The 17,881-nt window shown below is 30.6% G+C and overlaps 3 protein-coding genes across 3 annotated transcripts; 1 reads left to right on the top strand and 2 right to left on the bottom strand.

Moving 5' to 3' along the window:
- The first annotated feature begins 267 nt into the window (after positions 1-267).
- On the top strand, positions 268-1,329 carry LOC136069056 (putative receptor like protein 25). Its single transcript, XM_065777127.1, has one exon. It carries the CDS (start codon positions 268-270, stop codon positions 1,327-1,329), a length of 1,062 nt encoding a protein of 353 aa, XP_065633199.1.
- A 2,816-nt stretch (positions 1,330-4,145) lies between these two features.
- LOC136061534 (zinc transporter 8-like) lies at positions 4,146-5,717 on the bottom strand. The gene is made up of 2 exons (XM_065777389.1): positions 5,571-5,717; positions 4,146-4,813 (listed from the first exon to the last, which is right to left on the bottom strand). The coding sequence occupies exons 1-2, from the start codon at positions 5,658-5,660 to the stop codon at positions 4,508-4,510; spliced, it is 396 nt and encodes a 131-aa protein (XP_065633461.1). The 5' UTR covers positions 5,661-5,717; the 3' UTR covers positions 4,146-4,507.
- A 24-nt stretch (positions 5,718-5,741) lies between these two features.
- On the bottom strand, positions 5,742-7,981 carry LOC136069163 (zinc transporter 8-like). The gene is made up of 3 exons (XM_065777384.1): positions 7,337-7,981; positions 7,007-7,156; positions 5,742-6,249 (listed from the first exon to the last, which is right to left on the bottom strand). The coding sequence occupies exons 1-3, from the start codon at positions 7,940-7,942 to the stop codon at positions 5,944-5,946; spliced, it is 1,062 nt and encodes a 353-aa protein (XP_065633456.1). The 5' UTR covers positions 7,943-7,981; the 3' UTR covers positions 5,742-5,943.
- Positions 7,982-17,881: the final 9,900 nt, after the last annotated feature.

The raw sequence follows: 17,881 nt of genomic DNA, 5'->3' as shown, positions 1-17,881 counted from the left end.
TCTTATATAATCTCAAACAATTCACTGACAGGAGAAATCCCACCATTGATTTGCAATCAAACTTTGCTTCAAGTTCTTGATTTGTCTAAGAACAACTTAAGTGGCCAAATTCCAGAATGTTTGGGAAACATGAGCAATTCTCTGTAAATACTGAATTTAGGAAACAACAGCTTTTATGGCACCATTCCTCGAACTTGGACACGTGGGAGCAAATTAAGGATGATTAACTTCGGCCAAAACAAATTGAAGGGGCTGATCCCAAGATAAATGACAAAGTGTGCAATGCTGGAGATTCTTGACCTCGGACACAATCAAATTAATGATACTTTCCCGTTTTGGTTGGGGACTCTTCCTGAATTGAAGATTCTCATTTTACGATATAATAAATTCCATGGTGCCATTGAAAGTCCTAACTTCAAGTCTACCTTCCCTAAGTTGCACATCATTGATCTGTCTTTTAATGGTCTTGTTGGTAATTTGCCTTCTGAGTACTTCAATAGCTTCAATTCCATGAAAATTACAGATGCAGAGCAATTGGCTTACTTGCAAGCAGACATTAGTTTTGATACGAAAATTGCAGATGCAGAGCAATTGGCTTACTTGCAAGCAGACATTAGTTTTCATATGGGGCTAACTAACAAGCTGTCTGCTTTTTTAAGTTTCCCAATGAAGGCGCGTGAGCATTATGACTACTCAATAATAGTTAAGAACAAAGGTTTGAGGACAGAATACCCCAAGATCATAGCAGTCCTTGCGCTCTTGGACTTTTCAGGTAACAGATTTGAAGGTGAGGTTCCAGAATCCATTGGGACGTTGAAGGGGCTTCTTGCACTCGACCTTTCCAACAACTTACTCTCAGGTCACATCCCATCAGCCATGGGAAACCTAACACAACTAGAGTCCTTAGACCTTTCTCTAAACAAACTCTCAGGAAAGATTCCTCAGCAACTAGCACAACTCACTTTCCTTTCATTCTTTAACGTGTCTTATAACAACTTCACCGGACCTGTACCGAGAGGGAACCAATTTGATACCTTCCTAAACAATTCATTTGAAGGAAATTTAGGATTATGTGGAAACCAATTATCAAGAAAATGTGAAGGTCCTAAAGCCTTTTTACCACCTCTTTCAGCCTCCACAGATAGTCAGGAATCGGGATCTTTAATTGAATTTGATTGGAAAATTGTTGTGATAGGATATGGAAGCGGTTTTATAATTGGAGTGGTTATTGGACACATAGTGATCACTAGAAAACATGATTGGTTTTTGAAGAATTTTGGAATTAGGCAACCAAAAGCCAGCAAAGGAAAAAAAAGTAGGGGATACTGAAACTAATTTTTTTTTGGTATGCCTTAGAGATGCTTTTTTTAGTTGTTAGTGCAGTTATTACTGTGTTTTGCTTTGCCATTTGTTTTGGCTTGCTTTGGTTTTATATTTTTGTTTTCTGGTTGCTGTAGCAGGGAGCTTTCCCTATGCTGGTTTATTTTGGAATTTCCTGTTGTAATATATGTGTTTGTTTCAATGAATAAAAGCTGAATTACCCTTATAAAAAAATAAAAAATAAAAAATAAAAAATAAAAAGCTGAATTACCAAAAGAAAAAAAAAAACTAAATTTGTTCAAGCAATTTTTCCTTCATGCATAAGAATTTGTATCCGCTTGTCACTCATGTCTATTGTACATGTCTGTCATTTATGGTTTTTGAGAGGGGGGAGGGGATGAAATAATATGTAGCAGTACATACAAGATGTAAAAAATTATGGTGATTACAACGAATAAAGGCGAGAGGTATGCGCTTATTTATTTACTATATATTTGCTTGTGGTTTCATATATAAGAGACTCAAAGGATGCAAGGTTGAAATGATGCCTGCCATTTAAATGCATAAGAGAAAACTTCAAAGAAGCAGAGGTCAGTGAAGCAAAGCCAAAAAGGTTGAAGCTCAACCCGATGAATATCACTCTAAACTCATCCTGAAATTGCTCTAAGAGTACCTAACTGGAAACACCCAAGACTTAAATATCAAGCAAGGAAGCATTCCAATGCGCAGAGGAACCCCAAACAAATATCTCTCTGTGAGCTTATTGATTCAAATGTAGCTACGGCATCATTGGTTGAGGAGGCAGGCCTAACCATGCTCAACACCCTAATGAGACTGTCGTGGGTCAGAATGAGTCGCAGCTATTCGTCATCTTCTAGCTATGGTGGATGGAACAAGAACTATTATGGCTCATTCCAATAGAAGCTGAAGGATTTGGAAGCTGTAACAACAAAGATGCAATTAGAATATCCAACTGAAGACAATACTTCAACCCAAAAAAAAAAAAAAAAAGTGTCACTTAAAATTCAAGCGTTACTTGTTCCTTTTCAAAATAAATTCCGTTCTCTATTTCTCCATTGATGCATTAAAAAGTAAAAATCAAGAAAGGCACCAAGAAAAAATATATGTCATGTCTTGGTTGGTAGCTCTAACTTCCATCTCTTTTTTAATTGGTCAGTACTCAAGCAGTAATATAAGCCCATTAACCATATTGTTGACTTCTAAGTATGCCATTCAGGAAATATGCTTCCCACCTTTCATCCAATAAAATTAGACTTACATTTTTACAAAAGGGGCTTCATTGTCATGGATGTTTCCTATTTTATTTTTCATAATTGAGAATATGAAAATATAAAATGAATCGGATTTACAAATATATTTGAACCTAGTACTCCTTTTTCCCAGGGGATAAGTTTATCATGGTATTAGAGCTTTAATTACTTAGCCAACACCATTTACTCAACTTTTGTTTCATAGTATCAAAACTAGAGGTTTTAAGTTCAATTATTGTTTTCACTCAAATTCTCATTTAAAATGTTAAAAATCTCATGTAGTGGGCTTTATTTATTAAGGGAGAGTTTAGGCCTACATGTAAGTGAAACTGTTAAAATTATGGTTAAATAATAAAATTTACTATTTTTTTAACAATTTAAACTTTTAGGACAATCAGTACTTTATCACATTGCATCTCTGGATTCACAAATCAGTCTTAAGAAGGTCATCAAGCATCACAAGAATCATTAGACATTGCTTCCTCTACATGCTCCTCCAAGAATCCCTATGAAAGGTACCAATTCAAGATCTGCCTCTTTGACTTGTTGCCTTTTCAATAGCACAGTTTGTGGACTTGTTGCCTATTCAATAGCGCAGTTTGTGGTGTAGAATAATATCTTTTTATGAAAATTATTTTGTAATCATGGTATAATATATAATTTGTTTCTAAAATTTTTTGAAAATAATTTGTTCCTTCTAAAAATTAAATCATTTTCAAAATGATTTTTCATATTTTTATCTCTACCAATATATCATTCTATTATTTTGGGTGTGTTTGATTGAGATTATTCTTTTATGAGGTGGTCCATATTCTTCAAAATTATGCTATAGTGCACCATGTTTTTTCTTTTTTCTTTTTTCTTTTTCTTTATTATTGTACAACAAAAAACATTTTTAGTTTCAAATAAATTATTCAAATTTCTTATTTTTTTTTAAATAAGATCATCATGATGATCAAAACTTATAACAAAATCACACTTGATAGGTTTGTCAACATGCAATTTGTGAGTCACATGGGTTGAGCCCTTTTTATCAAAGTGATTTTTTTCCCATTTTTTAGTTGTTTATTATTATTATTATTATCATTGGCTCTTTGTTCAAGTTCTTTTCTTCTCACAAATTATTTCTTCACCTGGTCGAGGCTCAAGGTTTCAATTTAATCTTGATGAACTTTGGATGTATAAACTTAAAAATTAATTTAAAATTTAACTTTTATTTTTTGGTATTTATATATATATATATATATTGTTATACATATAAAAAGGAAGGCAAAAACAAATATTATCAAAACAATCCGTTTTGGATGACCTATTTTTCACTTGAACTCAATTTGACCCGAACTCGGCTAGATTGAACCAAAATTCAATCAACACAATCTGTTCGCCTGGTCTAGGTTGGAGAACCATTATATGAGGATGGCTTGATTCTCTAGTTTCTCCACGGGTAGAACCCCTGTTTATTTTATTTCTTTTCTCTTTTTTCATGAAAGGCAAGTTCGGTTGTACTTAACTTCTTTCCTAATAATTTTATCTTCTAGAATTTGAAAAATAAAAATCACACATTTCATATTGGTTGCATGCAATGAAAGGTTCTTACAATTTTGCATATGGTGTAAAAGAGGATGAAGAATGTGACAAGGAACAAGAGCTCTCAAATAAACTTGCTGCTATTACGTCCCAAGAAGTAGAAGGACATCTTATTCATGATCAAGGCCTTTGTTGACGGTGTGATGTGATATTATCTATCAAAAATCCATTCATGTACTTCCAGATGGTGTCAAGAGCTTGATGTCGCCTTATCTTAATGAGAACCTATGGCAAAATTTTATATTCTCAGGAAATTGAGAAGGATTGAGATCATTAATCATGGTTATACAAAGGTTTTACACAATATTCCACAGGACAGTAAGACAACATCAAGCCCATTTGGCCAAGAAAGTCATAAGACCAGTCCCAAGAAGAAGTGCTACGTTTGCTCCTATTTGAAGCCTTCCATTGTTTTGCATCCTTTCGCTCATAAAATCCGCCGCAAGAAGATCCACAAGCGCCATATAGATTAAGATCCCAGCTGATGCCGAATCAAAAACCCCTTGAACTATTAGAGCAGTTGGGCTGCTCTCACTGTAAACATTAGATATTGCTAGTCCAATTATAATCCCAACTGGGGTTGTAAGGGAGAAGAATAGTGACATAATTGCAACAGCTTTGCTCTTGAATTTTGCCTATAAACGCACAAGTGCATGTTATATAGAATGATTTAATACACAAACTAATGCAGTCATAAACAATGTACTAAACAGATTAACAAGCAACTAAGGTATTTGGGAAGAAAGCAAACCTAGCATGCATACTATTCTTAAAGCATGTTCACTGTTCACGTGCAAAACTTGTATGAGTTATGGACATACTAATTTTTAGTTGTTTAGTTAGACTAGCTAACCATTTGAAACTTGTTTTCTAAATAAAAAAACCAATTTGAAATTTAGAAAATCATGATAGATATTTTAATGTATTCATCGACTAGATCTGAATTTATATAAGATAAAATTCAAATTAAATAAAAGAGAGTATATACTAGCATCATTTAATTTAATTATCAAAAAAACTAATCATAATTAATCTTAATCTAAACTAATTTAATCATATCATAAAAATATAACACATTCATATAATTATTTATCCAAGACTAATTAGAATTAATTAGACTCATAAAAGTTTTTTGAAAACTTAAACTAAGGCCCTTTCCCAAAAAATAAAAATAAAAATAAAAACCCAAGGCATTTTGTTAAACAATTGAAAAATACTTCCTACCAAATATGAGCTGAAAATTTTAACAAACGAACTTATTCAAAATTGGATGAAAGTCAATCAAAAATCAATACAGTCCGAATAAAAATGTGTTTCTTTAAAACGAATAATTAGTATAGATTTTATAATTTTGAAAACAATAAATAGGTAATATACACACGGTGATATTACCTGAGTGATGCATCCACCAAGTCCCATGCCCTCAAAAAACTGATGGAAGGTCAATGCAGCTACAAGAGGCTTTAATGTTTCGGGATTCATAGAAGTACCCACAGCAATTCCAATTATGACTGAATGTACCACAATCCCCAACTCCAAAACCTGACGTAATCAAATCAAGGCCTTTGTTGACGGTGTGATGTGATATTATCTATCAAAAATCCATTCATGTACTTCCAGATGGTGTCAAGAGCTTGATGTCGCCTTATCTTAATGAGAACCTATGGCAAAATTTTATATTCTCAGGAAATTGAGAAGGATTGAGATCATTACTCATGGTTATACAAAGGTTTTACACAATATTCCACAGGACATTAAGACAACATCAAGCCCATTTGGCCAAGAAAGTCATAAGACCAGTCCCAAGAAGAAGTGCTACGTTTGCTCCTATTTGAAGCCTTCCATTGTTTTGCATCCTTTCGCTCATAAAATCCGCCGCAAGAAGATCCACAAGCGCCATATAGATTAAGATCCCAGCTGATGCCGAATCAAAAACCCCTTGAACTATTAGAGCAGTTGGGCTGCTCTCACTGTAAACATTAGATATTGCTAGTCCAATTATAATCCCAACTGGGGTTGTAAGGGAGAAGAATAGTGACATAATTGCAACAGCTTTGCTCTTGAATTTTGCCTATAAACGCACAAGTGCATGTTATATAGAATGATTTAATACACAAACTAATGCAGTCATAAACAATGTACTAAACAGATTAACAAGCAACTAAGGTATTTGGGAAGAAAGCAAACCCAGCATGCATACTATTCTTAAAGCATGTTCACTGTTCACGTGCAAAACTTGTATGAGTTATGGACATACTAATTTTTAGTTGTTTAGTTAGACTAGCTAACCATTTGAAACTTGTTTTCTAAATAAAAAAACCAATTTGAAATTTAGAAAATCATGATAGATATTTTAATGTATTCATCGACTAGATCTGAATTTATATAAGATAAAATTCAAATTAAATAAAAGAGAGTATATACTAGCATCATTTAATTTAATTATCAAAAAAAATAATCATAATTAATCTTAATCTAAACTAATTTAATCATATCATAAAAATATAACACATTCATATAATTATTTATCCAAGAATAATTAGAATAAATTAGACTCATAAAAGTTTTTTGAAAACTTAAACTAAGGCCCTTTCCCAAAAAATAAAAATAAAAATAAAAACCCAAGGCATTTTGTTAAACAATTGAAAAATACTTCCTACCAAATATGAGCTGAAAATTTTAACAAACGAACTTATTCAAAATTGGATGAAAGTCAATCAAAAATCAATACAGTCCGAATAAAAATGTGTTTCTTTAAAACGAATAATTAGTATAGATTTTATAATTTTGAAAACAATAAATAGGTAATATACACACGGTGATATTACCTGAGTGATGCATCCACCAAGTCCCATGCCCTCAAAAAACTGATGGAAGGTCAATGCAGCTACAAGAGGCTTTAATGTTTCGGGATTCATAGAAGTACCCACAGCAATTCCAATTATGACTGAATGTACCACAATCCCCAACTCCAAAACCTGACGTAATCAGAAGCTCAATTAAGCACTTAATTCTTCCACGATCAAAATCAATATTTCACCATTAGTACCACCACTACATAGTTAAAAATATTAATCTACATAACTAAATGGGACACAAATTTAATTTGCATTGTGCAAACAAATCCAAAAACGTTACCATAAAAACGCACAAACTACCTGCGTTATGACACGATGCCTCATAAGGTCTGATGAAGCCGAATTGAGAAGCATAGTAGCCGAACCATGAGAATGACCATGAGTTGTATGTGTATCAACGTGTAAGGGACCCTCCTGTTCTCCTTCTTTCTCCGCATCTCCACTCTCCTGTTGAACCTTGTCCGATTGAGAGTTCTTGTAATAAGAAGTCGCAATGGCATCAACCATCAAAGTTCCGATTGCACTCATCATCGCCACGAATCCCGTGAATGGAAAATCCTGCCACGGGCTCTCACTCAGACATGGCGATGTCAAGTTCTCGAAAGCATCGGGGAGTACATGGATGAAGCCGGTTGACAATATCACACCGGCAGCAAAAGCCTTGATTAGGAAGAAGATGTCCTTCTCGGGTCGCAAAGCTGGTACTGTCCTTCCAAGTAATGGAATACAAACCCCAAGTGCACTCGCTAGAAGTATGGAAACAAAACCAACTATTTTGTATTTGAGAGCTTCGGGCTTGTCTTCTCCTTCATCCTCGGCATCACAAGTGCACTCTCCAAAAACCGAAGATGGAAGTAGGAAGAGAATGCAAAAGAGTGTGATGAGGAGTTGTTGAAACTTGGCCATTGTAGCGTTTGTTAGAAAACGGCCAAGGAATTAGAGAGGAGCATGAAAAGGGTATGAGGGAAAGAGAGGTCTTAATATAGTGTGTATTTGTGTGTGAATGTGTAAACTTGAAAGTGAAAAAAAAAAATGACGACTTGTGTTACCCATAATTTGACTGTGATGCTTTGTTTAGTTAGCTTGAATTAGGGAAAGCAATGTTAGGAAAAATATTAGATGAAAGATTACGAAAAGAGGGTATCTGGGTTTCATTTTTGTTTGTGTTGTGTGTGTGTATTGATGAGAAATGACAGGGTTAAATTGGTCAATTTGTACACGCAAGATTTGGTTACCTTTGACGGCGTTCGTGGAATAAATCAATCTCTGCTAATTACATTGCTAATGGTGAAGAAATAATGAGGTCATTCCTCTATGAATTAGGAAGCAAATTTGTAATTTCTGATCATGTGCTTTTTCTAAACGTGAAGGTAATATGAGGAAACCGTATTTGAAGTAGTCACAACTAACAAATACTAAAATTATGGATGTAGGATTCATTGTAAAAAATAAATAAATTAATAAATAAAAAGGAAACTGGATTACTTGAAAACTTATTCAGAAAGTGTAGAAAGAATGTCGACATTAACAAGACATAGATAGGAAATCAAAGCTTGTTCACATTATTGTGGCAATTAATTTGGCTGTATTCACCCAAAAATGGTTTCTCAAGAAAAATAGTTCACCCAAAAATGAAAAATGACGCTATTATGCGTTAACCACGAAATATAGATAAAAGATTAATTTAGAATAAAATTCTATCTCAGGAAATATATATATATATATATATATATATATAATAACATTTATAAAAAAAAAAAAAAAAAAAAAAAAAAAAAAAAAAAAAAAAAAAGAAGGAAACTGAATTACTTGAAAACTTATTCAGAAAGTGTAGAAAGAATGTCGACATTAACAAGACATAGATGTTCACATTATTGTGGCAATTAATTTGGCTGTATTCACCCAAAAATGGTTTCTCAAGAAAAATAGTTCACCCAAAAATGAAAAATGACGCTATTATGCGTTAACCGCAAAATATAGATAAAAGATTAAGTTAGAATAAAATTCTATCTCAGGGAATATATATATATATATATATATATAATAACATTTCCTTTAATACTCTTGCCAACCTGCTAATTGGTTGAATTAGGCATAAACTAGCTTTGTCAAAAGATTAGTTTTTTACTCGTTTTTTCCCACAAATTTCCGGCTTAATAAGATTAAGGTAACTTTAAAGGGATATTCTTTACCCAAAAAAAACTTTAAAGGGATATTCCTCACATTTAGAGAACCAGACGTGTATAAGAAGTTCAGTTTTTATTTTTATTTTTTTAGTAAAAATACAAAAATTAGAAACCAACAAAAATAATGAACTCGGTAAAAAATTAGAGAAATGTTAATTAGAAATCAATTTATGTAAATAATAATAGGTGAAACTAAAAGAAACTCAAATTAGAATTTCAAATTAGAATTCCAATTTTACTACCATGTGTCCTAAATTATTTACTCTTAAAGAGTTTTAAAATCAAATGTAGGACCACATCATAAATATTCATCTAAGTGAGTTATTAAATACAAAAACCAAAGAGTTTAGAATAAATTAATCGTAAAATATATATATATATATATGTTTCATTATAACTAAAAAAAAAAAAATTGACAATTTACATTTTATATGTAATAATATCCTTACAAAATTTTTAAAAGGATTAACAAAATATAAAAATAACTATCAATAGTATTTAAATTATATATATAGGAATTATATTATGTACCTTATTGTATATCTTTAAGTGTATCCATACATATGCATGGGGTTATAAATTAGTTATATATAAAAGTAGAGATCTCATGCAAGAGTACATGAACTCCTGCCATATGGCACACTAATATTTCATTTACCATTTTTAACCTCTTTTCATTAAGTTTTTTTACTCTTATCCAAAAGATCGCATTAACTTTTTTTTAATTGTTATCTAAAGATGGGCTGTAGATCAAAATTAAATTAAAATCAAATCAAACCTCATGAAAAGCCCAAATCCATTTATTACCTTACATATTATGACTTAGACTTGACCCTTCCACAATAACTTTTTCACACATTCTCCAAAATATGGGCTAGCATTATAAAATAGGACACACATTTTGAAAGACTCTCTCTACAATCTTCTTGATACGACTCTTATTATTAAGTGCTACATCAATATGCTCTTTCTTCTTCCTATCGCTAATAGTATTTTTACACGAAAATAGATTATTTCTACACCATCTTCTTTAATATGGTGGAATCTATGATAAATAAATAAAAAATAAATAAACAGTTTATATGGTAGAAACAATAGTTCCCTCAATTTGTTTATTTGTTTTAATTTCTAATGTAGAAGACTCTTGAAGCCAACAAGTTATATGCCCAAGTTGTCCACCCTCTTTCAAGGAATGTAAAAGATAATTTATACACTTTGATTAGCCAAAATAATTAAATACTTGTGAAATTCATTTAGGCTATATATATTCATATTCTTAATTATGTATATTCATAATAATTTGGGTTCTTTTTATTTTCTTCCTCTTAGTGATATTTATACTATAATTGAACATAAGATGCATATTTTAGGGCCATAAAGAATAGTTAGAAATTATTTCAAAAATAAAAGAATAAAGTTTCCGCGCATCACACGGGACATCGACTAGTATGATCTAAAAAAATAAAAATATATGATATATATATATATATATATAAGGCCATAAAGAATAGTTAGAAATTATTTCAAAAATAAAAGAATAAAGTTTCCGCGCATCACACGGGACATCGACTAGTATGATCTAAAAAAATAAAAATATATGATATATATATATATATATATAAAAAGATAAGGGTGGAGATTCTTGAGCAAATATTGGAGTAGATAAGAGTGAGAGGCTTGTTATTTGAGGTGTTTGATATTTGTAAAGGGGTATCAGAATTCAAGAAGAGGTTTTTGTTTTAAAAGAAAAGTTTATGTGGGGGAACAGACAAATAAAAGGAATAAAAAAACTTGTCCTCACGAGTCTTCTTTTTATTTTTAGAGAATTTCAATCTATGGTGTCCATTCTTGAAGATAACTCTTTATCATCAGACCAAGACACCAATTAGTTTTTGATGTAAGCGGGGATTGAATCACAAATCTCTTATACAACCATCAAAGACTTTACAAGTTGAGCTAACTGGAACCCACTTGTCCTCACGAGTCATAATAACAATAATTGTTTTCTTTTTGGGTTATTAGTTAATAATTCTTTATAATATTTTTTACAACACTTGACAAATGAAAAGTGACTTGTTTCCCTTAGTGCAATAGTCACTCTATAAGTATAAGTGCTTGTAGGGTGTGGGGGGAAAGGACAGGGTTCAAGTCTCTAAGGGAGAACTTCACACACATATACATTTAGATTATGCTAGTGTAAAAATTTTATTTTCTATAATTAAAAAAAAAAAAGTGAGTTATTAGTTTAAAATTTTTATTTTATAACAGTTAAGTTGACAAATTATTTTATTTATTCTCATCTTGATTTATTACCAACATTGCTTTTAACTTACCATTAATAACTTTTTATTTTATTTTATTTTATTTTTAATGCCTTTGTAGTTTATGTATTGCAGTATTGTTAATGTTGACTCTTGATGGATTGTATTTAAAGTTTAAACTTTGTGAGATTTCTGAATTTCTCTTATTCAAAAAAGAGAAAAGAAAAAAAAAGGATGATAAAAAAATATTTGAAAGTGAGTTTAATAAAAAAAAAAAAATTAGATAATATGGTGTTAGAGTTTGTGAAAAATAGATAACATGTATTAATTAAAAAATCATTAAGCTCATGTTATCCTTACGAAAAATATACAAAACCTCAATGTGGTATTGTTTTATGTGAAAATAATAAATTATGAAACACTAAGCCACCTTTAAGTATTTGAGTATAACACTAAAACCTCATGGGAGTTTTGAGTGTAATTAAAAACACCCCTATGATAGTGGTTTATGTGAAAATAATATGAGCATGTATCAACACATGAGCAATTCACTGCATGTTTTCACAAATGTTTAACCATTTATAAATATAACAATACCACATAAGTATTCCACTCAAAACTTTTAAGGATTTTGTGTTTTGTTAAAAAACAACATGGGCCGGGGTTTTTATGTGTTTTTTCCCATATTAATTTTTTTAAAAGTAATTATGGGACAATACATAAAAAATTTTACTGCGTTAACATGTTATGATCAGATTGGCTAATTCTTTTTTATGAAAAAAATTATTATTTTTTTCTAATTTTCTTTTTCATCCCATGGTAAGTATGTCAATTAAAATAAAAGTTTATAATTCCATCTAAGAATCACTGATATGGAAGTCATAAGTTAATTCATTGAGTTTGAAATCAATTTAGATTTTTTTTAAGAACTAATCTTAATAACTTGCAAACAAAACTTCTAGACTACACCAAAAGGATTATTATCAATTTTTTTTTTTTTAATAACCAACTTTTGTATTGACATTCATAGTAAAATTGAGTGTAAGTTATACTTAACTTTAAGCAATATTACACAACTAAGTTTTTGTTTTTATTGAATGTGAATTTAGATAAATCCATTGTTAAATTACATTTTCTTTTTATACTTTACTTGTTTGCAAAATTTCAAGATAATCAAATATCAGTGACTATTCCATCTATCAAATATTTAAATTATTCAATTTTTAATTATACATACAAGATGAGGTTTAGATTGAATCATCAAAAACATATAATCTGACAGTAGGATTTTTAAAATTTTAATTATTAAGTGATCTAATATTTTTAAAAGTGATACAAGGGCTAACTTAAATTCAACTCTTATAGTATTTAAGTAAGTCCATATAAGTCCATAAAGAACAAGACAACAAGTACCTTAAGTGTTTTTTTATAGATTGACATGATATAATTTTATCATATGACGTTTGATTCACGATGATTTTTCTTTAGACACAAATTGGTTTTTGGTGTAGTCATAGTTTGAACTTCAAATCTCCTACTCAATAAGTGATTTACCAATTGAGTTAACTAGAACCTACAACAAACAAGTACTTTAGATAATATAATTAAAAATAGACATTCTAGTGATTCCAAAAATATTAAGCACCTATCTCACCTGACCCAAAGGTTAATCTTAAACAAGTGATTTTTATTTTAGCAAAAATACAATTAACACCCATTAATAAAAGGGTATGTTAAATATGGGGTATAATTATTACTTAAAAAATAGAACTTTTCAAACCATGAGTGTGTGGATATCCACCTTAATTTTAAGAAGGGAATCCATAAACCCTTAAAATGAGAATCAAGGCCCTTGGGCATATGAATTCTCTTGAACTATTTGTAACTAGTATGTAGCCCCGTACTACTACACGGGAATGGATATATTATTAATAATGAGTTTATTCATGTTTAAAAGATTCAGTTAAGTCTAAATTCATATTATTAACCAGAAAATTTCATTAACAAAACTTAGCAATATATATATTTTACACAGAAAAATGAACCTTGGTGACAATGTTTATCTAAAAGATCCATTCACGCTTTTAAATCTTCAATCTCTATTGGTGATTGAAATTTTCGTAGCTTAAAAAATTAAAAATTAAAAATTAAAAAAAAAAAAAAAAAAAAGCCCTTAAAGTTGTACTCATTTTATAGTTTTACGATGGCTCATTTTGTAACATAATGGGCATTTGTGTGAAGAAAAAACCTCTAAAGTTCCATGGTTGATAAAAACAATTCTCTCCAATCTCTTTTTATAAAAAGATGGGTTTGTGCGTGTTTTTATACATACTTCATAGTTGTATTATCACGAAGCAGATCCAATGGATTTAGATTGGTACTATTGATTCTCAAAGCATGAGTGTTTAATGTGTTATTAATTTCATCTCATTGCCTTCTACACATGACAGCAAAATTAAAAATAATTAGATTATACACGTGTATAGTAAAATTGGACTCCAATTTCAAATTCTAATTGAACAATTAGAATGATAATATATGATAGTAACAACAATAGGAAAATTCAAATAAAATTTTGGATTAAATTGTAACAATCTGAATAAAAAATTCCAGTAGTAAGACAGGGTGGAGTGATCCACTCCAAGAAGGCGACCAAACTTGCATAAATATAGAATAATAAATCTCTTTCCGAAAAATTTACAATGTTCATAACCTTTACCTTCACTGAAAATTTTAAAAATATAGTGACTCACATTTGCCATCTAGACATCTACAGTCGGATCCTCTCCAATTCACGTGAGATTCCATTGATCACTAAGTTCCTTTGCAGCCTGCAAAAAGTATCATCATCAGTCCACAGCAGTACTTTCTTCATTGTTATAGGTGCCAAATCTGAACAAAAAGCCAAATATAAAGATAGTGAATTTTAGGCATAATGTGCATCTAATCACATATTAGCAATTTATAACAAATGTAAATATGAAAACTTTGTAAGTGAATAGTAAACAAAACTCAATATTAGAACCAAGAAGAAAGCACTTTAATCCGAAACTTAGTGCAAATGAAAAGATACAAACTTTGTAAGCAATTTATAACAAAAATGCAAACTCTGGCTTTGCTATCTTTTTGGAAATTATGCAATGTACCCAAACCAAGTTGTTATCACCAATATTAATCTCTATGGTTTTCACGTTTGACTGCAAAATCAAGAAAAAACTTAATTAACACAATAACTCACTTGACCCAATACATAGAAATGGTTTTAATGAGAATGAGTCCACATACATTTGTCTTTTTAGAAATAATGCATTGTACCCAAACCAAGTTCTTATCACCAATATTAATCTCTTTGGTTTTCACGTTTGACTGCAAAATCAAGAAAAAACTTAATTAGCACAGTAACTCACTTGACCCGATACATAGAAGTGGTTTTAATGAGAACGAGCCCACATACATTTAACCACATGATGCAAAATTCAACTTCAATTTCAGATTCTAGACACATGGTACAAAATTAGAACTCTAATTAAGAAGTATACGCGGCACACAATTAGAGTTCTAATTTGGAATTCAATTTCACACTCTCTTTGTTTCACCTATTATTATATATATAGATTACATGTAGGAATGTTTGGGTATCTAAGAGGATTCTAGGGAAACATAATCGACTACTTTGAATCAAACATAATCCAATAATGAACAAACCAATAATATGAATTCATTTTTTGTTATACTAAACTAAACGTAAATTTTTTTTTTTTTTTTTTATCAAGGGACAAAACAGCCCTTCCTCCATTCTCACAATCCTCTCATTCTCTTATGTTTTTTAAGAACAAAGTTTAGTTACAAAAATGGTTGTAGCTTAATACTATATAAATAAAATAAATAATTTTATATATTTTGAAAGTTTAACTGTTGAATTGTATATTTTTTACACTCTTAATATACATGTCAAATTTTGTATCAATCAAATCTTATATACAATGTAATCTATAAGTTTATATTTTATGCATAATTTTAAACTACAAAAACTTACAATTTATACAATTTATTGATGACATTACTATTGATCTTTAATTTTTTTTAAATTTTGCAAGCACGAAGAATATATGAAAAAAATGTAATCCAATGGTGGTTTTGTCAAAATTCATCTCCAATAAAAAGATATTAAGTAAAGTTGTAACCTTCCTACAACCAATTTTGTAACTAAATTTTATCTATTTTTTAATATAAAAAAATAAATTATCTGTAAATTTTATTTAAGGACAAATTTTAACTACAAAATTAGTTGTAGTCTAACTACAACCTTATTTAATATCTTTTTATTATAGGTGAATTTTGATAAATCCATCATTGGATTATATATATTTTTATCTTATATCCTCCATACTTGAAAATTTTTTATAAAATTAAAGATCAATAGTTATATCATCAAATATTTATTAAAATTTCAAGTTTTTTTAGTTTAAAATAATGCATAAAATATAATCTTATAAATCATATAATTAATAATATCCGATTAACAAAAAATTTGACGTGTATTAAGAGTGTAAAGAATATGCAGTCCAATAGTTAGATTTTCAAAATATGCAGTAATGTTAATGATATTGAGTAATGTTGTAACTTTAAGTTGCAATCAATTTTTCCCCAAAAACAAATAAATAAATAAAAACAAAACAAAAAAAGAGCTACGACCAATTTATGGCTAAACTTTGTCATTTACTTAATAACTCCCTTATATAATTTTTTTTAAAGTACAAATACTTAGTGTAAGGGCACAGTTTACAGCCCAAATCTAATATGTATGGGATTGTAGGTTAATAAGTTCAATATAATAAATTTGTAGAGAGTGGGTTAAAGAACTAGGTCCTAGTAAATCTAACGACGACTATGATGGGTTTGAACGACAATCATGCAATGGCAAAACAACAATATTGAGTGAATATATTGTCCGAGGAGACAAATGTTTGGATAGCATAATGGAACTTATTACAAGTACAGTATTGGTTGCTACAGTGTTCTTTCTCTATTTTTTCGATCCATCTTCCTTCAAGGGTCTTTTACATTATATATCCCCTTCCTGATGATCTTAGCCCTCCATTTGTTAATCGTTCACGCTACTACTTGAGTGTCCGTCCCATCAAACACCCCATCTAGCTCTTTGTTAGTTGCAGTAGCCAAGAAAGCACTGTTCAAGAGTCTTCTCCACATAAATGCCGCCAGAAAAGTAGCTACAATACATTTAATGCAGAGGTAGCAGCATTTCCTTAGATATTTTCGGACTCCCTTCCTTCTTGTGTGTTCATGAGGCATGCCACTTACATTGGGGCTTTCATGGAGGTCATTTTCGTCGTTGGGATGCATGTTTGGACTATATATGCCATGGTCGAGGAGGAATTTCTCCTCGGACCACCTTATTCTCCTTTCTTACTCATGAGACTCCAAACTGAAATCCCCCTTAACCATTTGTCCCTCCTCAAACATGATAACATCCTCGAATAAGGCCCAAAACCCAATATATGATTCTGGGCCCATGTCCATACACTTAGTATATATTCTATTAATAAGTTAAACTCAATATTCTTTTCTGACTAAGCATCTAAGTTTTTGTTTAAACTTTTGGACTAATTGTAGTGTATTATATATAGCGTATAAGAACTTGTATTCCCGGATTCTGAAAAATCAATGGTTTCGTTTCTCCTTTAGGTACTCTTTCATCTTCTGTCTTTCATGCCATGTGTATTGTAAAAATTTATGCATAAACATATGTGTGCAGAGTCCAAATCTTCTGTCCCACTTTTCCTGCTCCACTCTATACTCCACTAATAAATACTTGCCACGTATTTACCTATGATGAGAATCAACAAGCATTCAAGAATCCATTGCATGTTCCAGTTAGGCCTATTACTAAAGCAAGATCCAAGAAGATTAAAGAAGCACTTAATGGGCTTGTTCAAGAGATTTGGGCTGATTCTAACGAAAGACATTCCAAGCTTGGCCCAAAGGAAGATGAAGGCGTAATAAATTTAATCCAAGCTATTGATGGCTGATCTGGCTTAATTGGACATGATTTATAGTGTGGATTAATAGTTGATTGATTTTCCATCTCCATATCAGTTAATAGATATTTTTCCTAGTCTGGAGCATCTAGTTTTGGACCAAATCTACCTTAGTTTTAGGTTTTTATTATTTAGAACGTTTTTAGCTATTTTTCCTATTTTGGATTTGCTAATTTCAGACCAAATCAACTTTTATTTAGGGTTTTATTATTTAGTACGTATTTTATATTTTCTATTTCCAGTCATGTCATATAAATAGCATGCACTCATTGTAATAGAGAAGTTAGTGAATAAAAATCAGAAAATGTGAGGCTTTGCTCTTCTTTTGGTTCTTAAAAA

This window comes from Quercus suber, unplaced genomic scaffold, assembly GCF_002906115.3.
Source record: "Quercus suber isolate HL8 unplaced genomic scaffold, Cork oak 2.0 scaffold_9, whole genome shotgun sequence".
Lineage (NCBI taxonomy): Eukaryota > Viridiplantae > Streptophyta > Magnoliopsida > Fagales > Fagaceae > Quercus > Quercus suber.
Note: the sequence above shows the minus strand (reverse complement) of the source record. Positions and strands in the feature narration are given on the sequence as shown.

Coding starts and splice junctions, on each gene's coding strand:
- LOC136069056 (XM_065777127.1), top strand. CDS start 268: ATGACAAAGTGTGCAATGCTGGAGATTCTTGACCTCGGACACAATCAA.
- LOC136069163 (XM_065777384.1), bottom strand. CDS start 7,942: ATGGCCAAGTTTCAACAACTCCTCATCACACTCTTTTGCATTCTCTTC. Junction 7,157..7,336: donor GGCATCGTGTCATAACGCAG/GTAGTTTGTGCG, acceptor TGATTACGTCAG/GTTTTGGAGTTGGGGATTGT. Junction 6,250..7,006: donor TTGGTGGATGCATCACTCAG/GTAATATCACCG, acceptor GTGCGTTTATAG/GCAAAATTCAAGAGCAAAGC.
- LOC136061534 (XM_065777389.1), bottom strand. CDS start 5,660: ATGAATCCCGAAACATTAAAGCCTCTTGTAGCTGCATTGACCTTCCAT. Junction 4,814..5,570: donor TTGGTGGATGCATCACTCAG/GTAATATCACCG, acceptor GTGCGTTTATAG/GCAAAATTCAAGAGCAAAGC.